A 22,802-nucleotide genomic window follows, 5' to 3' on the forward strand; every position below is an offset into this window, starting at 1 on the left:
TGAATAAGAATGGATGGGCGGCGGCCAGCTCCTTACCGCTTTGAGTTTTGTTTCCGCCCGGGAAAAAAGTTGGAACGGAAGTTCGAAGCCGGCGGCCGCCTTCAATCTCCGTTCTGCTCCTCCATCCAACTTCCTACTCAACTCACCACCGTCTTCATCTTCACGACCCTCGCGCCCCACCTTCTATCGCAGTCAAAATCACACCGTTCATACTCCCCAAACGTCACAATGGTCAAGCTCACCGAAGTCGAGGACGAGCACTTCGCCCAGGAGAAGCCTCAGCCCAGCAAGCACAACGTCCTTCTTGCCTCGGATGACGAAGAGGAGGACGATGACTACACTGACACCGGTACGTCCACTTTTATAAGTCCATCGAATATTATTCCAAGTGGCGACTATCGCAATCGAAAAACCACCCCCTCCGCGATCATTTCCAATCAATCACCATCCGCCTATATCCCATCCATACATCCATCCTTGCGCGACCATCCAGTTTCGCAGCCACGCACCCTAACCCCAGCTCTACATCTCCCATCCATCCTCAACCTCAAAAACAATCTTCTACAAGAAGCCCATAACAAACCAGCCAGCATTGCAAATGCCGTCTGCACAAAGATAGAACCACGAACTGACATTCTACCTCTTTTCCGCTGCACTATAGAATCCGAGATCTCCACCGAGTCCTACGAAGAGCTCGAGAGCGAGACCCTGTACGACCGCATCTATGCCCTGAAGGACATGCTCCCGCCCTCCGCTCGCCGCTCCCTCACCTCCACCGTCAACACGGTCACCTCGTTCACAAAGTCCAGCGTGACGTTCAGCGGCAAGGCGCTGTGGATCATCAGCACCAGCGCGTTCCTGCTGGGTGTGCCGTGGGCTCTGGCCTACGCCGAGGAGGAGCAGTACATCCAGATGGAGCGCGAGCAGGGCATGATCAAGGGTGCTAATGAGGTATGGAGTTCATTTTCCCTCTCCAGTTGTTACTGCTTTTTTTCGACTCGTGGGGGATTCGGGTTTGGAAGGATTTGAGGAAAGAAGAGCAAAAAGCTCTCTTCCTCTTTTTCCTGTCCTCGCCCGAAACCCCGGGGATCGCTCGCCACGAAGCCCTGGTGTACACCATACAAGCCGAGACTGCCATTGCATCGACCGATACGAGAAAACCCAAGAAAAAGATGCTAACCTTCCGCGTTCCCAATAGATGCTCACCCCCGGCGCTGCTCCTGCCGAGCAGCAGGCCCAGCCTACTCTGTAAATGGCCCCCCAAAAACTGAAAAGGAAACAATTCTCCGTCGCCGAAGGCCGCCAAAGAGGAAAAGATCGCAACAATGAGTGATTGAGGAAGTGTGGATCGAAAAGAACAACAACAGATCTCTTCTTCTCCTGCGATGAGATCCGCTATTCGTATCGTCATTCACCTTCATTCCATTCTCTTCCCTTCCGTGTATAAACAAGACTCATCCAGATGGAACTCCAGGATTTGCTGGGGCAGACGACGCAAAAAATGTTATATACACTGTACAGAATGGCCCTGGGGTATGTGTTCCCCGGCCGGGGGAAGTGAAGAATCATGATGTTCTTCTTCGTTTTCCACTTTTCCCTCATATTTTGTTCTCTTTCGGAAATCTTTGGCCTTTGCTCATCCCTCTTCCACCCTCCCGTTTCCTTGGGCGATGTGTGTTGTATTTGTATAATCGGCTTTTTTTTTGTCTCTGTTTCGTTGATGTGTCTACTCTTATCAATTTTTTTTCGTTATATTTTTGGGGAACTCATGTTTCTAGATTCTTATGAAATGTGAATGATTTCAAGAATTGGTAACTTTGGGGGTTTATATTTGTGGGCGAGAGGTATAGAAACGTCTTAGCCTCGTTTTAGATGTAGGACTATGCCATGTGCGTAAACATGACCGGTAAAATGGAGAAACAATAAGATCGTGATGATTGAAGGATAAAACAAGCAAGCAGGACGGGTATCATGGAAAAATGACGGAAAGAAGGGCCGATTATAGGCAGCGGAGATCCCTAATTATGAACATAAGAAAAAAAAAAAAAAAAAAAAAAGAACCCCGAGTATGCACAGATGAACGTGTCGAGGCAAGTCGAGGTAAAACGCCTCTCTGGTTAACCTGCCTCAGTCTCATAAGAATAGTCTCATGGGAAAAGTGTCGAAGACAAGTGTAGCAGCATGAGAGACTGCCCTCGGCCTAGGACTGATGGGGGTTGGCTGGCTGGTTATATCGAGCGATAGAACGGAAAGGTTTCTAGATTATCATCCTGGAACAAAGCACTCGCGACTTATCCGAGGGACTGTGAAGTCACTGTTAGTAAGAGTCTCCAGACTTAGTGGTAATTATTATTCAAGGGTTGCTTGGGGACTGGACATACACTGGATTCGCGAGCGGTTCGCAGATCGATGTGGAAATCGCGCCAGAGTTTTTTGACCTCGCCCTCCTGGACCATCTTCTCCACCGCTTTGATGGCATACTTGGTTTGTTTGCGGTGGCTCCAGTGGCTGCGTTCGAGGATGCGCGCATCGGACAGGTAGCCCTTGAGGCGCAGGTGGTCGGTCACCCACTCGTTGAGACGGAAGCGCCAGTGGGTTAGAGTGTGAGCCAGGTTCGCTTTAGTTTGGCAGTGTCTAGGTTGAACCCCAATTGTTAGTGGGTGTATTCGCTGATAATTGTGGGAAATAACATACCGTCCGAGGTAGAAGCGCGTATTCTCGTCCGGCAAGACATGACCGTCACGGTCTCTTTCGCGGCTGTCGCTTCGTTCGTTGTCGGACTGCTCCCCCTCGTCGTCGTCGTCATCATCATCGCTGTTCTCATCTTCAAGCGGTTCCAGGGTGTCCAAAGCGTAGGCTTTGCCGTAGAGCTTGAGGTCGAAGGACGCCGGGTGGCCAGAGCGCTTGCATGCATCGCACGGATGGTTATCAAAGGTCGGATAGGATGTCACTTCCATATGTGGTCGTGCCAGAAGTGCGCGGCGGAACTCGGCCGTCCACACCGACGACACCAGCTGTGATCCCGTGCGGCCCTTGACTTCGTCCTCGAGTTTGCTGAAGGCTAGTTCGTAGACTGGACTCGAGCGCGGAAAGGCTGGGTTCAGCTTGTTGTGCACCATCCATTCCACCGCGTCCTGGAAGTAATCTTTGAGTTGCTTGTAGGCGTGACGGGTGAATTCGAATGGCATTTCTTCGAGACCGCCAGGCGCACCCAGTAGATCGTCCTCATCTTGCAGGACGAAGTCATCCTCGTAGCGGTCTAAATCATCATTGCCTGCAATAGATGATTCGACGTCGCTGTCGTCGTTTCTACTAAGCGATCGGGGCTTGATGGCGGCAGCGGCCTGCTCACTTTCCGCAGCGCTTTCGTTCTCCTCCTCGCCCTCCGCTTCGCCTTCATCTCCGCTCTCTCCTGCCTCGAGTTGGGATTCTTCATCCTCCGATTCAGGCTTTCCTGCTCGCCGACGACGCAGAGCCTCCAAATGGTGCTGTCTTTGGGCTCTGGCGGAGTTTGCTAGACGGCCTCTGGTCCTAGTTTCCTTCACCACTGTAGCAGATGTCATTAGTAGACTGTCAGATCAGGGAGAGAAGGAGAAAGCGGTACCTGAGTCTTGCAGAGCTTGGAGGTCCTCCTCGATGTCCAAGTCATCTTGATCTCTGGTACGACGCGGCGTTCGAGGCGCAGTCGGCAAATCATCATCCTCGTCGTCCTCAATCTCTTCGACAGGCTGAGAAACAGTGCCCCGCCTTAGCTTTCGGCGAGGTCTGCTGACGATTTCATCGCCGTCGCTGTCGTCTGATATGACTTGTAGAGACGGTTCACTGTCGGAAGGCTCTTCTGATCTCTTTCGCTTTAGCGACGTCGGGTTAGATCGTTTGCGCGCGCTGCGAGTCATGTCGATGTCACTTTCACTATCCTGATCTGGTGTAACAGCACGGTCGGGCGTTTTGTTTGAGTCCTCTGTTCGAATTCAATCGAGGTTAGCAGATGTCAGGTCGTTCAACTTATTCGTCCGTAGAGCATACCTTCGCGGCCCGTAAGAGAACTCTTTCGGGCGCCCTGCTTTGACTCCACCGTATCCGACTCGCTGGGCTCACCTTCAGCTGACTTCTCCCTTTTAACTGACTCAGAAGTCGCATGCCTTGAACTCTTCTTCCGCGATGACCTGCGAGCGGGTTTCTGCTTCTCCAACAATCCCGCTTCTTCCCCCTCATTGTCAGACGTCGCTTCGGCCTTCACAACCAAAGCCGGCGCCTTCTTCGCGCGATCGCTGCCCTTTTTGCGAGTAGATCTTAAAGCGCCCTTCTTCTTCTCCTCCGCCGAATGCGACTCACTCCCATCGTCAAAAGATGTCTCAGCCTTCACAACGGGAGCAGCAGGCGACGCCGCGCGATCTTGGTCGTTCTGGCGCGCAGATTTGTGTGCGGATTGTTTCTTCACGGCCTTCGACGACGACACGGGCTTCTTGTCTTTGGCTGCTTTTTCGACTTTCTTGACAAACGGTGAAGGCGAGGCGGTGTCTTGCCTGGGGCGACTGGAGAGAATGGTGGGTTTGGAAGGATGCGAATAGCGGAGGGTCGCCCGGCGGTCCCTCTCCCCGTCCGAGGCGGGCTCATTCTGAATGGGAGAGGAGCCTATTGGGGCGAAGGAGAGTCGCGTCTGCTTCTTCTTGCCATATGTGCGGGGCATAGGGGATGGATGCAATGCAGTTTGGGGGTGGGGGTGTATTGCAAGTCGATAACGTGGGAAGAGGGCCGGCTGGAGGGGAGGAATCGGATCTGGGCTGACTTCTACTGCAACCAACCGCGGCGGACCGCGTCGGGGCGTGGCACGAAAGCACGTGATGGGGTTGCAATATTGCCTAATGTGGGAGACTACGGGGTGCTTCTGTTGAGAGTCGAGTGTTGTTCATTCATAGGAGAGTTTAAACGGCATTCATTCAGAAGCTGTACCCTGTGAAAACCTTCTGTACGACAGTTGCTAATACTTGAGTGACAGCGCTGTAATGAGGAAGTCAAAACACACTGAGCCGACTGTCTTTCCACTCCCAATTTACTCAAGCCCTTCAAGCTTCGATCAGCGTATCCGACGATGGGCAGATGGCAACAATGGCAGGAATACCTTCTAGCAACAGTCGTGGCTTCCTCAACAGCATCAGCTCCGCCTTGTAACTTCTCACACTTGCGTAGCTGTCTCATCACTTATGCCGTGCTAAGATTTTCGCAGATCCGCCTTCAGTTCTTCCTACCGTCGTTTGACTTGCAGAAATTACTTGCTGCATCTTAGACAACGCCATAGAAATCTATCACATCCGCCAGTTTCTTGCCTCCTTTATGTATTGTCAACAGCGATTCGTTGCATTGCTTCACGCACTTTTAAGTGTGATATCGAACAGCACCCAAGAGCATCTCCCGCTGATCCCGCATCAAGTGAACCAGACCGATAAGCCCTGGATCGGATGCAGTAACCCACGCGCCAGCATATCGAATTATATCGCAGTGTCTGAATCTCCCCAACCGGGCGGACCAGGCTGCACAATCACCTTGGGACATCCTGAGCAATGGAAAGCGGACCCAATGCTTGACAGAGATGCAAAGGATACGATACCGGTCAAGAACGTGGTTGAGCCAGGTCTGAAGCTCACACTGACGATAACGAACATAGAGAGAGGATCTCTGGACTTGCAGAAATGCCAGAGTATCTTCGAAGAGCTGATAGTCGAGGGACCGGGCAACCTTCTGCAGCAGCCGACACTAGTCGACCGTTCACTGGCTGCTTTCCCAGTTGGCGAGCACTCGGACCAAATTGCAAGCAAATCCCTCAAACCAAGACAAGTGCAGGAATATCCTCCGGAGGATCATCCTATCACAACACCTGCAAGCGATCCACACTCCCTGGGATATCATGGGATCCTGGAATACTTGCTTGGAAAGGAGAAAGGAACGAAGACTTCCAAAAGGGCCATCGAGCACTCAAACGCCGCCATGACTCGCACAGAACACAGACGTTCATCCGTGCGTCAGAGCTCTCACAGCCTTAACGCGGATTGTGAGAACATATGTGACGGGCATAACTGGAGGAATACCCATATAGCGAAACCCTTCCTGGGCTTTCAGCAAAGGCAGTGCGTAATATGCCATCCCGACACAAATGTTGTCCGGGTGGACAGACGCCGCCCACAGAAGGCAAATGAACTCGATGTGTTCTATAAGATATGCGCAGTCTTCGGGGCGTCAGTCATGGTGGCAACCCTTCTTTACATCCTGCGGGAAATTTACCGACGGCTTCGCGTGCGATACTTGCTGCTTCGAGGCAGGAACCATCGCGATCAACGTGCACCAAGCATAGCCATCAAGACAGATTGCTCCATTCCAGCCGATGAGATGACAACTCGAATGCCCGAGGCTTCGCGAGCTTGGGAAAGGTCCAGTCAAGCATCTGACATGGTGGGTGCCCAAGTCAGTGCGTCTGATTCAGCCACCCAGCAGCGATATAGACGGTTCACTCCCTCTCAGCGAAACACCCGCAGGAGAGTCCAGGATATCTTTGACTTTGGTTCGTCTCAGGCGTGCAAGAATAATTTGACGACAGAGGAGAGGGTTCCTGTGCTACCACCAGCTGCGAATGCAAGTGTGAGGAGAAACGTTGGCATCTGGCAGGCTCCCAAAGGACAACGGTGTGCGGTGAACGAGGAACTGGAGGGCATCACGCACAGCAACGCATTTCTTTTTTAGGATCGGCGCTAGCCCGGTATTCTCAAGGATCAGGGAACTCGACTCATCCATGCCTGGGATTTAATTTTCATCGGAGAGGAGTCATGATGGTCTCGAGCTATGGGAGTTTGTGGCTGCAATGGGACTAGCGAGATTGGCCAGAGACAAGGCCTCGGTTAATATACGGGTATATGGACAGGCCGGCCTTGACTGTATGCATTAGGAATGGTATCGTTCGTGTGGCTGTTTATGTCGCCCCAATTTGCCCCAGTAGACTAGCTCTGTAGATCCGGATCTCGTCGAGCGACAGCCCGTATCCCAGGAACCTTGGGGATAGCCATCTGTGTCAACCTCGTGGCATGGATACGAACCTGAATGTAGGGTTGGCAGAAGGGAAGATCTCATTCGGGGGTAAATTGGTTGGGGAATGGGATGAGGATGGAGGAGACGGAGAGAAGAGAGGGGTCTCGTGACCGGTGATGGATGAATCTGTCTTTCCTCTTTCTCACCTTTCGTTCATCTTCTCCTCTTCGCCGCCAATCGCCTCCTCACCTTCTCACCTGATCCTTTCTCTATCCATTTCCCCCCTCCATGTGAAAGTGCGACAAGTCTTGAATTAATCTATTTTGTCATTTCCATTGGTGGATCCGGATTAGCCCCCGTTTGGCGTTCTTACCGCGGCTGATTCGTGGGAAATGGGATGACTTGGGCCGTGTGTCGTTGAGAATTTCCTCGAATCTCGACCCCGGATTTCTCCACGATACGACAGCCCCGACAATGGGTCCCGTCTGGGGAATTGCTCCATCCATCCCCATCACTGGTTTGCAACTCACCCCGGAATCCCCACTCCACTCCACCCATCCCCCCCCGACTCAAATCCTGGAGACAAGTGTCGGGGAATACCTGTCAAGGTCGGTTCGTGCATGCACAGGTCTGGGGTCTGGGGGAGCTCTGGCCCCCCGTCTTTCTCCCAACTTTCGCCTCCCACCAGGGTTGCGTTCGGTTTAGCGTCCACTCTAAATGCTGCATGGGATGATGCTAGGGCGTAGGATGGCTTGATATAGCGCTTGCCACCTGGCTGCTGGCACGCGGCATGGTAGCTTATCTGCTTATGGTCATCCTGGTTCGAGGTCGGCCGCTTCGCATATTTATACCCACAGCCCGCATCTCCTGCTGCATCTTTTCTTTCCTCCTCTCTTCTGTCTGTGTCTTGCGCTTCTCCCCATCAGTCCTTTGTAGCCCCGGTTGGCTTTAAGAGGTGGCCCTTCAGGACGACCGCCTGGTGAATTTCACCTCTTCGTTCTTGTTCTATCCTCCCTCCATTAGACCGTTCCAGGCCCCCCGTCGTCAAGATGATTGAGAAATTCCTGTCAAAGCGAGCCTACAACTGGTGAGTCTTGCTCGTCAAGCAGGCTATTTGAACTCTCCCTCTAATCGATCATTCTCCAGGTTCATTTCCTTAGTTGCAGCAGCATGCATGGTGCTTTATGGTTATGATGCCTCCGTCTACAATTCCGTCCAGGGCTCGGACAACTGGACAGCCTACTTCCATAACCCGGACAACAATATGATCGGAGCCGTCAATACAGCCTACACTGTTGGTGCGATTTTCGGAGGGTTCTTCCTCGGTGGTCCCATTGCCGATTATCTTGGCCGCAAGATCGGAATGGCCATTGGCTGTGTCTTGGTCATTGCTGCCACCTTCATGCAGTGCTGGTCGCCGCGGGGCAGTATCGCTTGCTTCCTTGCTGGACGCTGCATTATCGGTATTGGCCAGGGTGTTGCATTGAGTGAGTTACAAGCGAGACATCCTATCAAGTCAGGACTGCAGCTAATTGTGTGTGTTTTCCAGCTGCCGGCCCTATCTACATCGGTGAACTTGCACCGCCCGAGATCCGCGGAAAGATCATGACCTTCTGGCAGATGTTCTACTCCGTTGGCTCTTTCATCTGCTTCTGGATTAACTATGGCTGCACGAAGCATTCAGAGAGCCTGGGAGAGTGGGACTGGAAGCTGGTCGTCATCTTCCAGCTTCTCGTTCCCGTCATTATTCTGGCTATTCTGCCTACCATCCCCGGCTCGCCTCGCTGGTATGTCTCACACTTCTTTTCCATCTACAGGAACAAGTCTTGCTGACCCTCTCATAGGTACGTCCAGCGTAAAGACGATATTGAGAAGGCGCGCTCGGCTCTCCGCAGAGTCCGTGAGACCGACGAAGAGGTCGAGGAGGAGCTGCTCAAGATCCGGGAAGCCCTCGAATACGAGAAGGAGGCGATCTCCAGCAACTACAGTGCGCTCTGGAAAGACAAGTCCCTCCGCAAGCGTATGGGATTGGCCCTGGTCATCAACGCTGGTCAGCAGATCACCGGACAAGGAACCCTCAACACCTACTCCACCAAGATCTACGAGAAGGTCTTCACGAGCGCCAGCAAGATCGCCCTCATCAACGCCCTCAACGCCACCTTCGGTATCCTGTTTACTCTGAATGCTGTCTGGGTCATCGACCGCTTCGGACGCAAGTTCCTCCTGATTGTCGGTGGTATCGGCATGGGGATCTGCATGATCATCGTCTCTGCGGTCGAGACCGAGACCCCGTCGCCAGGTGGTGCGAAGACGGAGTCGGTGGGTATATCGATCGTGTTCTTGCTGTTCCTGTTTATCTTCTTCTGTAAGTGCCCCCGCCCCCATCTGTCTTTGAGTTGCGCACAAGCCCTTTGGGAACCAGCTACTAACGGGCCACAGACAAACCATCCTGGGGCGCCACCGTCTGGATCTGGACGTCCGAGGTCTTCTCCATGAACGTCCGCGCGCAGGCCGTGGGCATGGCCTCGCAGACGCAGAACGTCGCCAACGCCATCGTGCAGCAGTTCTTCCCCACCTTCCTCAACAACTGCGGGTTCTACGCGTTCTACATGTTCGCAGGCATCAACTTCCTGCTCGCGCTCTTCGTCTGGTTCTTCATCCCGGAGACCAAGCAGGTCCCGCTCGAGGAGATCGACGCGCTCTTCGGCGGCGCCAACCACGTCACGCAGGGCGAGGACCTGCTCGCCCACGAGAAGTCGATGCGCGTGACCAGCGAGAAGCCGTACGCCACGACGGTCGAGGATGCACGGGTTTAGGTGTCGGGGTGTATAGCCTGAGAGAGTTAGCCTGACTAGCTGCACATACAGTATTGTGGTAGCTGAATAATAGTATTGATGATACCCGCAGTGCTCATAGAACCCCATCCCTGGTCCGATTGATCCAAGTGTGCTCATGATATCGCGCGCCCCCCATCAGCGTAAATAGACCTTCCTCGTGAGCTTCCGACCAGACTCCAGTTCTATCGCGCTCACGCACTCCCACCGGATAATAGACACCCCCTCTAGATAAAATGTATATTCCCACGTAGCACCACCCCACCCATCAGTATTCTCCCCAATGCCACAAATCCTATACCACCTCCGTCCACTCCCGTTTCCACCTGCGTCCTTCTGCTCATGCTCATCTCCACGATCGAACCCCCCACCCCCCAAGCTCGCCTGCGAGACTCGAACAGAGTGCGAGAACCGCTCCGCCGGAGGGCCACGTACCCTCCCCTTCTGACAGCTGCTGCTGCTGCTGGCACAGCGACTTCCTTCATCACCCTTCACACCCGACCCAATATCAGCATCAGATTTAGTGTTAGTCCCAGCATCACAATCCCAATCCCAAACATGAATCCTTGCGCCCCGATTGCGGTTGGAGTCCCTTAACGCCGACCCCCCGTCTCCATCGCCGAGAAGCCGGTATACGGACTGCTTGACCCCGCCCCCTGGAGTGGTATTGCTATCGCTACTGCGTGATGGCTCCGTGGTAATTGGCCGAGGGGGTCGACTCGGGGCTTGATCCTGAGGCTGGGGGTCTGTTTCAGTTTCAGTCTCGGTGTAAAGATACTCGCGCTCGTAGCCTGGCAGGGTGGTGTAGCGTGGTTTGAAGAGTGCGGAGCCGGTGGTAGGTGATTCTGTTTTGTTATCTAATGGTTCTGGTTCCGGTATCGAAGCAGAGGGTTCGTTCTTGTGGGGTCTCGTTGTTGTTGTTGTTGTTGTTGTTGTTGTGCGGGCGAAGTGCCATGCGCCGTGTAGGGCGCGGAAGATGGCTGTTGCTGTTGCTGTTGCTGTTGCTGTTGGCGCTTCGCCAGTGGAGACTGTGCTAGGGATTGGGGGGAGGGTGGTGGCTAGGGAGATTAGGGTTCTCGCTGTAAGGTTATCGGGTGGTGACGATGGAGATGAAGCTGGGGGGTAAGGATATCTAGCCGGTATGACGGGGTCAAGGAGCGGGTTCTGCTGGTCTGCAGCCGAGTCTGAGTCTGGGTTAGGGCTTGGGCTTGGAATAGGCAGGCGAGGAATCCCCAGCTCCCGGGCGAAGGACTCCATGAGGCCGACGTAGTCGCCCATGGGGAACTGGCTCCTGTGCCTAGTCTGGTTGCGGAGGCGGCGCAGTTTCTCCCTCTCGGTTTCGGGTTCGGTTTCCTTTGGGATGGTAACGATGCGAGGGGAGTGGTCTGGTGTCGGATATTCAGCTGGAGGTGTACTCCAGCGTGCGGCCAGACTTCGCGCTTGCATCTCCATGACGCCCCAGTAGGGACCGCGGTAGAAGCCCACAAACCCCAGATCCGGGATCTCGGAGTGTGAGGTGCCCTTATTGTCGAGGATGAGGGGGATGAATGCGTCGTCTGGGGCGTATTCGAGGGTCGAGAGGATGGAGGGCGGGAGGAAGGCGAGCGAGTCGCGGGGCGTGAAGCCCGTGGCTAGGATGATGGCAGCGACGTTGTCCAGGACGCTGGTTTCTCCGGTTGGGAGGTTGATTGCCAGACGTGCGCGATCGTTTGACGAGCTCAGATGGGCGACGCGGCCGATGGTGACCTTGACGGCCCCGGCGCGCACATATTCCGCGTAGTCGTTGCCGATGGCCACCCAGGAGGGTTGCAGCTCCGAGTCCTCCGGACAGACGCCAACGCTCCCGATCCGTGCGTACTCGCTGCCCAGCAGCTGGCGGAACCAGGCATTCGATCTGGAGATCTGGTCCGGCGCGAGCGGGCCGACTGCGTACTCGATCTGGCCGGGGGGACGGCGGGCGCGATCGTAGAAGACGAGGTCGAGGGGGAGGAAGGGCACCGCCGTCCCGGGTGCTTGGTCGGGAGATATTCTGGGTAGGTAGGTCGGCACCGTCCAGAACGGACGCGAGCAGATGTGATGGACTTCGAGCTGCGCATGGCCAGGAGCCGAAGAAGAAAGATGCAACGCCACCGCCGACGCAGCCTCCACGCCCGACATACTGCCCCCGACGACCACCAATTTCCCCCCAGCATCAGCACCAGCAGAGCACCCAGCCCGCTCCAGCAAGCCCTGCACATCTCTCATCTCCTGCACCGCAGAACTATGCACCATCCTCCCCTCGAACCCAGGAATATCCGGCCCAACCGGCCGAGCAAAGTACCCCGACGCGACAACGAGGTAATCAAACCGCTCCGTCTGCGTGCCGGTATCATCCCTACAACAAGTCAGCAATCCCCAAACCCCCGGAATATAAGAAAAGAACTGCACACTAACCCTGCCTGCACCCACTCCACCACCCACCCAGCCCCATGCGCATCTCCACGCTCAACCCTTGTAACCTCACACCCAAACCTCACCACCCCCTCCCGCAACAGAAACCGCTCCGCATACACCTCCAGATACCTGCGCACCTGCCTCGCCTGGGGAAACATCGGCACCTCCCCACCATCGCCACCGTCCTCAGGGAGAATCTCCTCCCACCCCAGATCCGAGAAAGCGACCGTGTACCGACTGAGATTCGTGCGCATGGAGGGGTTCACGAATCCTCTTTTGTCTCGGTGAGTCTTGCCCCCATCCCGAGCGGTGTCTGCTCCATCTGTCGCAGGGGCAGCCCACAGCCCGCCGATGCGGGGGCTCTTTTCGAAGATTGTGGGGAGAAATAATCCCCGAGGGGCATTGTGGTGGAGGAGGGTTTTGGCGGTGACGAGGCCGGAGGGCCCGGCTCCTGGTTTTATTTAGTATATATAGTATCTGGGGTTGGGTTGAGGGTGAGGGGAATGGGATGGACGGTACCGATGATGGCTACTTTCTTGGGAGCGTGGGGGTGGGGCATGGTTGTAGCAGCGGAGGTGGAGGTGGAGGTGGTTTGGAGGTGAGGAGGTGATTGATGATAGGAAGATAGATAGTATTGTCCTGTAGATAAGAGGTCGGCGAGGGGAGGGAGGGATTGACCTTAACCTACCCCGCACTATAAGTTACTCACTACACTAAACATCCCCTCCCCACTTGGGTTAAAATTATGCATCGTGCAGTGCTTACGGCACTGTTTGGCAGCTGGCACCATAGATACTAAGTCTGGTTTGTAGTTAGAGGCAAGCTTATCTTGTTAATTTATCCTCTATCAATATTTGTATAAATAGTATCTAGATTGCCACAAAAATAACCAAGAAAAAAAAAAAAAGAAAAAAGAAAAAGGAACCGAGTGTGTCGTTGCATTCATTCCAAGTACAAGTCCCATGCTAATGTGGAAGCAAAGCGATGATATGTGCATAGTGAACAGCCGTATCTCAGGGCTGAAGCAGGATGATGATAATGATGATGGTGGTAGGTGTATGTGGGGGTGACAAGCATTCACTCCGGAGCGGGGTATATCGTTCGATCATGTTTCTTTGTGTTGAGGACATGATTTGGGGGGGAATTGAAGTTGAAGACGAGATATCGGTTCGTGATGGGCCTGGGTCGCGGTGGCTCCATCACGGATGGTACCTCAATTCGTCGAGGAAAGGCACAGTGCAAGCACCGTGACGCTCACAGACGGTGCTGCAGCGGCGAAGCAGGAGCCGGAGTCTCCACGGCCGGGGAGGCCAGGGGCGTGTACGAGGCGGACGGCGAGACGTCTCTCAAATTCAAACGGGTGACGAGCTTTTTCCACGACTCGAGACCGCGCAGCGCGTGCTGCTTCGGGGTATCGGGGTGGGGGTCGGCGAGGGTGCGGGAGAAGAGCTCCAAGGAAACCCAGCCCTCGAAGCCGGTATCAAAGAAAGCCTGGGCGACCTCCTGGACGGGCAGATAGCCGCCGCGGTCCTCCTCGAAGGCGAACAGGCGGGCGTTGCGCGACCAGTTCATGCGGGTGGGCTGGCCGGGGACGTGGAAAGGGTGGGACTCGTCGAGGGGGGCGCTCAGGCGCTCGCCGTCGACGATCTGGATGTAGAAGACCTTCTTGACGTCGACGCAGGCGCGCAGCTTGGCCAGCGAGGCGGCCAGGTCGGCCTCGGCGTTGGGCGTCTTGCCGCTGGGGTGCGCCGGGTCCGCATACACGCGCCCGGCCAGGTTGAAGGTGTCCAGACACAGCCCGAAGTTGGGCCGGTCCACCTGCTGCACCACCTCCCACGAGGCGTCCCACGTGTCGACGTGGTTGCCCCAGCACAGGGCCTCGTAGACGAACCGGAAGGGCGGCGACTGCTGCAAGCCCAGATCGGCGACCCGCTGCAGGTCGGCCACGATCACGCTGCGGTCGCCCGTCGTGCGCAGCTTGCCCGTCGCCGGGTCCGCCAGGAGGAAGTTGGACGGGATTTGGATCAGGTCGGTGTCGAGGATGCGCGCCAGCTCGAACCACCGCGGCAGCTTCTCGGTCACCATGCGCTCCGACTCCTCGCGGTCCAGCAGGCCCTCGTAGAAGGAGAAGGGCTGCAGGCAGATGATGGTCAGCCCCAGCGAGTCGCACAGCCGGCGCACCTGCTTGGCGGCCGCCGTGTGGTCGCCCTGGAACAGCGTTTTGGCAAAGTGGTCGAGATCGTCGAAGAACAGCTCAATGCCCTCGTAGCCGTGCAGAGCAGCCTGGTGCAGCTTGCCGGAAAGACTGTGAATGCCCGGTCGACCCAGCGACATCGAGGCAATTCCCAAACGGTTCGGCATGTTGTGCGGTGTAAATGCGTTGGGTTGGATGGGGGTGAGAGAAAGAACGGAAAGAGAGAGAAGAGAACTTGGAAAGGGGAAATAAGTGAGAGCAGCAGTGGGATCTAGAGTATGACCTGTCGAAAAGATATGATGTGATAGATACGAATCCTTAAGATGTTATCGTGACGAATGGACGAATGAACGGGCCGCGTCACCTATTTCTAAGCGTTTCGAGTTAAGGGGGGGGGGGGGGGGAAAAGAGAGAGAGTGCTAGAAAAGCAATTTGTTGATAAAGCGCAAATGGCCGAGGGAAGGTTCATGTATTGGGGCAGATGCCTTATACTCTTTCCCACCATAATGGAGACCATCCAGGTGGGCGAGATCCATTCTTGCAGGGCCTGGGGAAGAATGATTGTCAGCAAAATCAGTTAGGGCTGTTTGTTCTCTGCCTGGAGGGAAGAATAGAAAGGGTCAGTGCAGTCAGTACTGGTCAGTGACTGACGGGCGGGCGGGAAAGCGCTTTGCCCAGCCACTTCCTCGTCTGCATTTATCCGTCCGTCACACAATAGTGCGGCAGTGGCTTCGGGAGACTGCGGGATGACGGCGTCCTCCCTCATTCCCTTTTCAACCCTTTATCCCCCCGTCTATCTGTGGTACTCTCTCACGTTTCTATCTTCTAGATTGTGGGAGACTAGGCACCTAACTGTTTTTACAGTTTATTGGTATCACGGTCAGTCTAATCTGGCTCTATCGCTCATTATAGCCCCCCTGCAACCGCCACCGCCATCGTGTCTGAACCTTGATGCTACACACTATCGGGTTGCTTGCCTTGGCCATGGCACCGCCAAGGTCGTACCCAAGAGATGCTTCACCGCTCCCTACCAATAGAGTTTTCATGGCCCAAGATCTGATACGAAAAATATAGCCAGGTATGTCATAAACAATAGGTATGTTGACTATCTAAACAATCGTGATATCCAAGACAATACAAAGAAATACATTAACAATCATGCGTAGGTCATTGTGAGCCCGCCAGGCTAGAATGATAAGGAAAAAGCAAGGCATTAGACCTTGGTCGCCATGTCTTCCACCTGGTGCACCTCGGACTTGGTGAAGCCGGACTCCTCCAGGTCGCGGCGGAACCGCTCTTCGTCCTCGCGCATCTGCGCCAGAACGACGCCGTGCGCCTTCCACACAGGCTTGACCTCGAACAGGGGATCCATGTTCTCCAACGGAACACCCTTCGTCTCGGGAATCAAGAAGAACACAAAGATGAACGAAAGGATCATCAAGGACGCGAAGAAGAAGTACACGCCATAATCCATCTTCTCAAACATCTGCGGGGTGAACCGCGAGATGAGGAAGTTCCAGAGCCAGTTGGATCCGGCAGCACAGGCTTGAGCCAGCGACCGCACATTGGGGTCAAACATTTCCTATAATGGCCGGTTAGCTTTGGTCGGTCGGCAGCGGAGCAGCAGGGGGAGCTTACCGAGTTGATCACCCACGGAGTACCGTTCCAGGTGGGGGTGTAGAACGCCGTCCACAGGTAGAAGAAGAAGATGGCAGCGATGCCGCCGCCGTTTAGCGACTGAGTGTTGTTGTTCACGGGATCCGCGATCTTGATGTACGCGCCAATGATCCACATACACACGGAACCGCCAATGGCACCGATCAGCAGGAGGTTGCGTCTTCCCACGCGGTCGATCAGCCAGAGGAGCCAGACGAAAGTCACTACGGTCTTGACCACCCCGAAAATGCCCGTGGTCAAAAGACTCGAGTTGGTGCCCTTCAGGCCGATCGATTTGAACACGGTAGGAGAGTAGTAGTTAATGGCGTTGATGCCCGAGCCGTTCTGCCAGAAGAAGAGCATGCTGCCGAGGAACAGCCTGTACAGGATCTTCTTGTTGGTCCGGACGGCCTTGAAGGGCTTCCAGAAGCCCAGTCCGATCGTGTTCCGCTGGGCTTCAATGGACTGGTCGATGGCACCGATCTCTTCCATCATGTAGATGTGGTCCTCGGGGATCTGGCGGATCCAGCAGAGGTTCTTGATGGCCTCCTCGCGTCTCCCGCGGAGGAACAGCCAGCGCGGAGACTCCCGAACGAAGACGATACCGATGAGTAGCAGACCCGCAGGAATCAGCTGCACGGCAAAGGGGATGATCCATTGCTTGTGGCTGGGAGCCAGCGTCTCACTGACACCATACTGTTTCCGCATGATTAGCCCGAGTCCAGTAAAAATAGACGTAGATAAGACTCACGTTGATCCAGAAGCCAACCAGGCCACCGATTTGCCACCCCAGCTCATAGACACCAACCAACCGGCCGCGGATGGCAGGCGGGGCCAGTTCGGAGATGTAGATGGGCGTGATGTTAGACCCAGCGCCTACGCCAATTCCAGCCAGGACACGGCCGGCGTAGAGAAGGCCCAGACCTCGGTCGCCGTTGACACCCAGCATCAAGCCCGCCCCGAGAATGAAGACCAGCGCGGAAGCGAGCAGGCCCCACTTCCTACCCCAGAAATGCCCGATCGGGTACGCAAAAAATGCTCCGAAGAAGGCCCCGGCTTGGTAGCAGGAGACGATGTTGGCACTGACCAGGTTCTGGGTGGCCGTGGACATGGAAGCCCAGTCGAATTCGTCCTTGAAGGACTGCAGCGACAGCGTTGTTCCAATGAAGGCACTGTCGTATCCAATCATGCATGATGTGAACGAGGCGACCGCCGCCAGGAGATAGATTCTCCAGTTGTAGACCTCCTTAGGCGTCGGCCTGTCCTCGACCATTGAAAGAATTCCCATGATGAATGATGATCACCCTGGGGTTAGACACTTGTTTATACCTGTGTCTGATTGAGGGAGTAGTAGAAGACGGAGAAGGCTAGGGGAAGGAGGAAACAGAAACTGTGAACGAGAAGAAGGGATTGAAGGTAACGAGCTAGGTGAGAAGTGATCGAGGGTCTTGTTGATCGGAGAGAGATGTTGATGATGGTGAGAAGGAAACAAATCCTGCTCCTCGAGGAAGTGGGCTTATATAGCTCAGACTACCTTCCCCAATCTAAGCAAAATCCGGGGTGCGGAGGGAGGCAAAACTCAGGCAAATCAAAACCCCAGATATCCAAAGACTATACCAGAGAAAGTATCGTGGGAAAACGATGAGCGGGAAAACGATCCACGCGCAGAGTAAACACGCCCAGCAAATTTGCAGCCAGCAGCCAGCAGAGAGCAACCAAAGCAAGCCAAGGGAATGGCAAAGAGAAGCGCAAAGTCTGTCACCACGTGTGCTGGCGCAACGATTGGACCTAGACCAGCTTGGCCCTCGCCAGACCGTAGACCGCGACTAACTCGCACCCACGGACAGGGAAAAGCATGTCATGTGCGCCGGATTGCGCCTATTGGGGCCAGGAGGGTGCGCTCCCCCATGGGATCTGAGGCCGATGTTCGGCCTGGCGTCCCCACTCGGGCGAAACAGAAAACTGTAGAAAGCAGATTAGGCGAGGGCGAGTGTGTCAGTTTGTGGGGGTGGAAGGGAATAGTCGCCCGTCGCCCACAGAAACCGACGGGCTCAACCCGTGGGAAACTGAGATGCAAGCCCCAAGGCTTCGCATTCAGCGAACTCTGGGCCAAACCCTAAGCGGGAGGTGATACGAAGATCGCACATTAAGCGGGCCAATGGAGAAAGGACGATAGCGAGAGTGGCTGGGGAAAGTGCTTCGCCGGAGCAGGTCTCCCCGTGGGGAAGAAGGAAGAAGAACAGAGACTAAGCCAGAGATTAAAGCCGCGCCGTCGGAGTCTCGGAGATTCGCGAGTGGCGGGAAAAGGGTTCTGCCCGTTGGCGGAGTGAGTTCATGCCGCTGCAGCAATCGGCTTTTGTCGCCCAGTATGTCAGTGGATCCATGCCATCCAGCATGATCCACTCACCATCAACCTATTTTCCATGTTTCCAGGAACCGAGTGAGGGGCAACGGAAGAGAGATTGGAGCACAGGCTACAGCACTTGTTTCGTAGACATAGACTGGAGGTGGAGGTGGAGGTGGAGGAAGAGCAGGCAGAGGAAGAATGGAGAAGAGAGGCAGAGCAGAAAAAGGAAGAGCCGGGAGAGTGGAGGTAAAAGTCAAAGCCGAAAGACCTCTCCCGCAACAAGAAAAAAAAGTCTCATGGCAGCCTTGACACCTGAGGGGGGGCAGAGGGGGATTGCCCCCCCTCTCTCGTCATTGGCCTTAAATCTTTCCCCTTCTCTCCTTCTCTACTCTTCCAATCCTCTCCCTTTTTCTCTTCTCTCTCGATACAAGAAACGCAATTGCAGGCAATTCACTTCTTTTTGTCCTCTCTTCCAACCCAAACACGCACCACCATGACCTCCACGAACCCCCAACCCGAAGAACCCATCACCATCCCCGCGGACCGGGATGGAGTCGCCTACCTGTACGGCCACCCGCTGCTGAACTCGCTGTCGCCGCCCCTGCACAAGACCGTCTACGAGAAGCTGGGGCTGAACTGGATTCAGATCCCGCTGTCGAGCGTGACGGGGACCTCGGAGACCTACCCGCCGCCGTACACCCGGTCGCCGCCGATCGACAAGTTCCTGGCGTCGATCCGGGCGAACCCCAAGTTCGTGGGGTCGTCGGTGACGATGCCGTGGAAGGTGGGGATCATGCCGCACCTGGACGAGCTGACGGAGGACGCGCGGCAAGCCGGGGCGTGTAACACGATCTTCCTGCGGACGGACGAGAAGACCGGGGAGCGGCGGTACGTGGGCACCAACACCGACTGCAACGGGATCCGAGAGGCGCTGTTGCAGAACTCGCCCGACCCGGCGAGCTTCCGCGGCAAGCCCGCGCTGGTCGTGGGCGGTGGCGGCACTGCCCGCACCGCCGTTTACGTCTTCCGCAAGTGGCTCGGCGCCAGCCAGATCTACATCGTCAACCGCGACGCTGCCGAGGTCGCCGCCATCATGGAGGAGGACCGCCAGCGCAACGCAGACTCTAATGGCAGCCTCGCCCCCATCATTCCTGTCACCGACCCCGCCGTCGCCGCCTCCCTCGAGACCCCCGCCGCCATCGTCTCCGGCATTCCCAACTACCCGCCCAAGAGCCCCGAGGAGATCAACGCCCGCCAGGTGCTGCAGGCCCTGCTCGGCCGCAAGGACGACGCTAAGCCCAAGGGTGTCATTTTGGAGATGTGCTACCACCCTGTCCCCTGGACCGAGATCGCCGAGCTCGCCGATGCCGCCGGCTGGAAGGTCATCCAGGGCTCCGAGGCCCTGATCTGGCAGGGGCTGGAGCAGGCGCGTCTCTGGACCGGGCACGATATCATCGGCACCCCTGGGCTGGTCGATGCGGTCAAGGACATGGTCGCCAAGACGATCGCCGAGCGGGCGCAGCCCAAGTCTGCTTAGTTTTTTTTTTGTTGGTCTGGATGACACAACCTTCATGGTTTTATGATTTCTTGTACAGAATTCTAGCATACCCGGAGCATTTGCTTGTTGTTTAAAAAGAATATACACAAAAGAAATAGATGAATTGTATATATTTGCCTCTTGACATGATTCGTGTCCCATCTTATGAGTCTAGTAGACGACGGTATATTCAGTGTATGATGCTGTTTCCGTAAATGTCTATCTGTATTGCGGAATGACTTAAGCCCCCGGGCGGGAGAAATCCAACTGCCGCACGCGCTTCCATACTTCACGCACCGTGCGCTCTTGCGATTGACGTCCAGTCTCAGTCTCGGACGGACCAGCGGGTCTGTACGCGTCAGTCACCGGCATTACCTTCAGGGGAGTACAGCCACATACCTAATACCAAGATACAACCGACTTCCCAACTTGTACTCTTCAATCGGATCTGTCTCCGGGTTCTCGGGGGGGTTAGCCGTCGTGACCAGCCCACCTGCCTCCAGCAGAATGGCAATTCCGGCAGCAACATCCCTAGTATTACTTGGTAAGTAATGACGAAGATGAAAGTGAGAAAGGGCAAGCAAATCAGCAAACGCACCACTCCCAACACCCCCCCTCCCACCAGATATCAAACGAGCCCATGGCCGTGTAGGCGAGATCCAGGGTGGCGCTGCCCAGACTGCGCACGCCGTGCACCATGCCGCCCTTGCCGCCGCGGCTGCCCGTCTCGGCCGCCAGGTTCAGGAAGCTCTCGATCTTGCGGTACATGTTTCCGTCGGGGATGTCGCGGCGGTCCTTGCCCCACTCGCAGGAGAGAATGCATTTGCCGGGGGCGTTGGCGGGCATCGGCGGGATGGACGGTTTGTGGATGAGCGGGAGGCGGCGCTTCTCGTTCAGCCAGGCGCCGCGGTTGACGCACGAGGAGAACAGCTGGTCCTGGAAGGGGGCGTAGATGACGCCGATGACCGGGCGGTGGTTGACGATGAAGCCGATCGAGACGCAGAACATGGGGAAGATGTGCGTGAAGTTGACGGTTCCTGCGGCGGTTAGTCTTCTAGAGTTGACAGGTAGAGATGGGGCGCATACCGTCAAGCGGGTCGATACACCATGTCGGCTGCTCATCGATCAGATACTCGCGGGATTGGCCCTTGGCGTATGATTCTTCGCCGAGGAATCTGCAATTCGTCGGTCAGTCGTTGGATCCCGGCAGGACTGCATGGGAGATGAGAACGCACTTGTGTGAGGGGTATCGGTCTTGGATCGAGCTCTTGATGAATGCTTCGACGTCTGGAATGCAGTGAGCTTGATGCGCGGCGCTATGTTTGGGAAGCTGAAAAGAAAGGGGGGTCTGGGGGGTTCTCCCCACGGTTGCCATTATTCTCGGGTACTTGGCCGGGGTAGGCGTTCTGGGGGAGAACCCCCAGACCCCCCTTTCTTTCAGCTTCCTGGAAAGGGCGTGTCCCTGTGCGTGTTGTATAGGTAGAGAGGGATCCCGCACCTTCGTCCGTCTGAGTCACAATGTCCACCGCGCTGTCTTTCTCCTCGATCGCCTGGCTTGCCCCATCGAGTCGCTTCTCGACGCTCTCGAGCAGCAGCTGGCCGGCCTTGCGCCCGAGATCCACCGCGAATGCGTAGATCTCATCCAGCTGCTCCTGGCTGAACTCGGGGGCGGCCATTATCACTTGGTGTTGTGCGGGGTAGGTTGAGGTCCGTCACTTGTGGGTCGCGTCTGTGATGTGCTCAGTTCGGTGCTCAGTTCGACAGAGATAGTGTCTATTCTATAATCTCAGGAGTATATGCAGGGTATGAGACAGAACAAGACAAGAGGATAGAGGCGAGCACGAGGTTGCGATGAAGAGTGAGCAAGCTCGGAGCGGCGATAGTGAGGAGGTTTCCCGCTTCTTTCACCGCTGATAACCGACTTATCAGTGGGTCCTGCTCCCTCACGTGGGTCATCCGACTGTTGATGTGCAATGGAACTATCAATGCATTGCCACTGGTTGATTAGTTGCAATTGATCTTTATGGGGTTGTACTCCTAGATCTAGCAGATTTTGTTGCACTGTGCAGCAAAGCTCAACAAGTTTATTTACCCTTGCTATTCTTGGGTCGCACCACTGACACAGACAAGTGGTGTCGAGAAATCGCAATCCCGGTTTATTATGAGCTTTGAACTTGCACATTTATATAGCAAAGCTGGTATTGATCTCTGATGTCGAAGAATCTCTCATTCTGCGCTGTCTTTCTCAGTCCTCTCCAACCTTCCAGAGCAATGACAGCGATTGACAGCTGTGCAATGAAACCCTGGTAAATCCAGGATCATCCTAAAAACGCCATTTTGTCTATATTCTTGACCCTTGAGGCATACAACAGCGTGGATAATAAGGCACGTGCAGGAGCCCCAGATCCTGCCCATCGCCGTGCCCCAATACTCGCCACTGGAGCTCAATTGCTCAAATCAAGGCAAACAAATATGGGGAAGGGGACCGATCGTCTCATGACTGATTCCACCCTTTCCAAGCTCTGTCCGAGAGGAAATTAATAATGCGATATTCTATAAGTGACTCAACTCCGCCAGTCAAAAGTGGAGCCAGCAGTTCCACGAGATCTGGTCTAGCGATAGGTAGGGCCAGGGCTCCCAGCCCAGTCCCGTCCCAGTCTCCTAAATCCAACACAGCATGTACGCATGCAAGCACCTTGCGAATGTGTCTGGCAGTAGCTACTTCGAGAAAGCAGAGCATGATATAGACCCGTGGAGCCAAAATTACATATATCACTCCATTTC

At 55.2% G+C, this 22,802-nt stretch overlaps 9 protein-coding genes across 9 annotated transcripts; 4 read left to right on the forward strand and 5 right to left on the reverse strand.

Annotated features, from left to right (window-relative positions):
- The first annotated feature begins 139 nt into the window (after nucleotides 1-139).
- On the forward strand, nucleotides 140-1,705 carry ASPACDRAFT_118331 (mitochondrial import receptor subunit TOM22). The gene is made up of 3 exons (XM_020196160.1): nucleotides 140-349; nucleotides 662-951; nucleotides 1,199-1,705. Exons 1-3 carry the CDS (start codon nucleotides 229-231, stop codon nucleotides 1,250-1,252), a joined length of 465 nt encoding a protein of 154 aa, XP_020056599.1. The 5' UTR covers nucleotides 140-228; the 3' UTR covers nucleotides 1,253-1,705.
- Nucleotides 1,706-1,819: 114 nt separating this feature from the next.
- On the reverse strand, nucleotides 1,820-4,772 carry ASPACDRAFT_1855849 (uncharacterized protein). The gene is made up of 5 exons (XM_020197454.1): nucleotides 4,027-4,772; nucleotides 3,605-3,961; nucleotides 2,695-3,547; nucleotides 2,382-2,634; nucleotides 1,820-2,303 (listed from the first exon to the last, which is right to left on the reverse strand). The coding sequence occupies exons 1-5, from the start codon at nucleotides 4,688-4,690 to the stop codon at nucleotides 2,292-2,294; spliced, it is 2,139 nt and encodes a 712-aa protein (XP_020056600.1). The 5' UTR covers nucleotides 4,691-4,772; the 3' UTR covers nucleotides 1,820-2,291.
- Nucleotides 4,773-5,334: 562 nt separating this feature from the next.
- On the forward strand, nucleotides 5,335-6,735 carry ASPACDRAFT_60108 (uncharacterized protein; the record flags this gene model as incomplete). The annotated part of the gene is made up of 1 exon (XM_020203522.1): nucleotides 5,335-6,735. One exon carries the CDS (start codon nucleotides 5,335-5,337, stop codon nucleotides 6,733-6,735), a length of 1,401 nt encoding a protein of 466 aa, XP_020056601.1.
- Nucleotides 6,736-7,727: 992 nt separating this feature from the next.
- On the forward strand, nucleotides 7,728-9,978 carry ASPACDRAFT_78176 (putative MFS sugar transporter). Its single transcript, XM_020205127.1, has 5 exons — nucleotides 7,728-8,104; nucleotides 8,164-8,504; nucleotides 8,567-8,804; nucleotides 8,862-9,382; nucleotides 9,457-9,978. Exons 1-5 carry the CDS (start codon nucleotides 8,067-8,069, stop codon nucleotides 9,831-9,833), a joined length of 1,515 nt encoding a protein of 504 aa, XP_020056602.1. The 5' UTR covers nucleotides 7,728-8,066; the 3' UTR covers nucleotides 9,834-9,978.
- An 11-nt stretch (nucleotides 9,979-9,989) lies between these two features.
- On the reverse strand, nucleotides 9,990-12,843 carry ASPACDRAFT_42849 (uncharacterized protein; the record flags this gene model as incomplete). Its single annotated transcript, XM_020201164.1, has 3 exons — nucleotides 9,990-12,225; nucleotides 12,285-12,735; nucleotides 12,804-12,843. 3 exons carry the CDS (start codon nucleotides 12,841-12,843, stop codon nucleotides 9,990-9,992), a joined length of 2,727 nt encoding a protein of 908 aa, XP_020056603.1.
- A 664-nt stretch (nucleotides 12,844-13,507) lies between these two features.
- ASPACDRAFT_1880675 (sugar phosphate isomerase/epimerase family protein) lies at nucleotides 13,508-14,645 on the reverse strand (the record flags this gene model as incomplete). Its single annotated transcript, XM_020198210.1, has 1 exon — nucleotides 13,508-14,645. One exon carries the CDS (start codon nucleotides 14,643-14,645, stop codon nucleotides 13,539-13,541), a length of 1,107 nt encoding a protein of 368 aa, XP_020056604.1. The 3' UTR covers nucleotides 13,508-13,538.
- Nucleotides 14,646-15,691: 1,046 nt separating this feature from the next.
- Nucleotides 15,692-17,422, reverse strand: ASPACDRAFT_52038 (sugar porter family MFS transporter; the record flags this gene model as incomplete). The annotated part of the gene is made up of 3 exons (XM_020202563.1): nucleotides 15,692-16,060; nucleotides 16,117-16,830; nucleotides 16,886-17,422. The coding sequence occupies 3 exons, from the start codon at nucleotides 17,420-17,422 to the stop codon at nucleotides 15,692-15,694; spliced, it is 1,620 nt and encodes a 539-aa protein (XP_020056605.1).
- Nucleotides 17,423-18,852: 1,430 nt separating this feature from the next.
- Nucleotides 18,853-20,018, forward strand: ASPACDRAFT_1880677 (shikimate dehydrogenase family protein; the record flags this gene model as incomplete). The annotated part of the gene is made up of 1 exon (XM_020198211.1): nucleotides 18,853-20,018. Exon 1 carries the CDS (start codon nucleotides 18,975-18,977, stop codon nucleotides 20,016-20,018), a length of 1,044 nt encoding a protein of 347 aa, XP_020056606.1. The 5' UTR covers nucleotides 18,853-18,974.
- Nucleotides 20,019-20,130: 112 nt separating this feature from the next.
- Nucleotides 20,131-21,897, reverse strand: ASPACDRAFT_118342 (inositol monophosphatase family protein). Its single transcript, XM_020196161.1, has 6 exons — nucleotides 21,517-21,897; nucleotides 21,254-21,305; nucleotides 21,105-21,193; nucleotides 20,617-21,055; nucleotides 20,418-20,549; nucleotides 20,131-20,367 (listed from the first exon to the last, which is right to left on the reverse strand). The coding sequence occupies exons 1-6, from the start codon at nucleotides 21,692-21,694 to the stop codon at nucleotides 20,259-20,261; spliced, it is 999 nt and encodes a 332-aa protein (XP_020056607.1). The 5' UTR covers nucleotides 21,695-21,897; the 3' UTR covers nucleotides 20,131-20,258.
- Between the last annotated feature and the right edge of the window lie 905 nt (nucleotides 21,898-22,802).

Source organism: Aspergillus aculeatus (genome assembly GCF_001890905.1).
Source record: "Aspergillus aculeatus ATCC 16872 unplaced genomic scaffold ASPACscaffold_7, whole genome shotgun sequence".
In the NCBI taxonomy this organism is placed as follows: Eukaryota; Fungi; Ascomycota; class Eurotiomycetes; order Eurotiales; family Aspergillaceae; genus Aspergillus; species Aspergillus aculeatus.

Coding starts and splice junctions, on each gene's coding strand:
- ASPACDRAFT_118342 (XM_020196161.1), bottom strand. CDS start 21,694: ATGGCCGCCCCCGAGTTCAGCCAGGAGCAGCTGGATGAGATCTACGCA. Junction 21,306..21,516: donor TGTGACTCAGACGGACGAAG/GTGCGGGATCCC, acceptor ACTGCATTCCAG/ACGTCGAAGCATTCATCAAG. Junction 21,194..21,253: donor GACCGATACCCCTCACACAA/GTGCGTTCTCAT, acceptor GACGAATTGCAG/ATTCCTCGGCGAAGAATCAT.
- ASPACDRAFT_1855849 (XM_020197454.1), bottom strand. CDS start 4,690: ATGCCCCGCACATATGGCAAGAAGAAGCAGACGCGACTCTCCTTCGCC. Junction 3,548..3,604: donor CCAAGCTCTGCAAGACTCAG/GTACCGCTTTCT, acceptor CATCTGCTACAG/TGGTGAAGGAAACTAGGACC. Junction 2,635..2,694: donor ACGCGCTTCTACCTCGGACG/GTATGTTATTTC, acceptor GGTTCAACCTAG/ACACTGCCAAACTAAAGCGA.
- ASPACDRAFT_78176 (XM_020205127.1), top strand. CDS start 8,067: ATGATTGAGAAATTCCTGTCAAAGCGAGCCTACAACTG. Junction 8,505..8,566: donor TGGCCAGGGTGTTGCATTGA/GTGAGTTACAAG, acceptor TGTGTTTTCCAG/CTGCCGGCCCTATCTACATC. Junction 9,383..9,456: donor GTTCCTGTTTATCTTCTTCT/GTAAGTGCCCCC, acceptor AACGGGCCACAG/ACAAACCATCCTGGGGCGCC.
- ASPACDRAFT_118331 (XM_020196160.1), top strand. CDS start 229: ATGGTCAAGCTCACCGAAGTCGAGGACGAGCACTTCGCCCAGGAGAAG. Junction 350..661: donor CGATGACTACACTGACACCG/GTACGTCCACTT, acceptor GCTGCACTATAG/AATCCGAGATCTCCACCGAG. Junction 952..1,198: donor TGATCAAGGGTGCTAATGAG/GTATGGAGTTCA, acceptor CGTTCCCAATAG/ATGCTCACCCCCGGCGCTGC.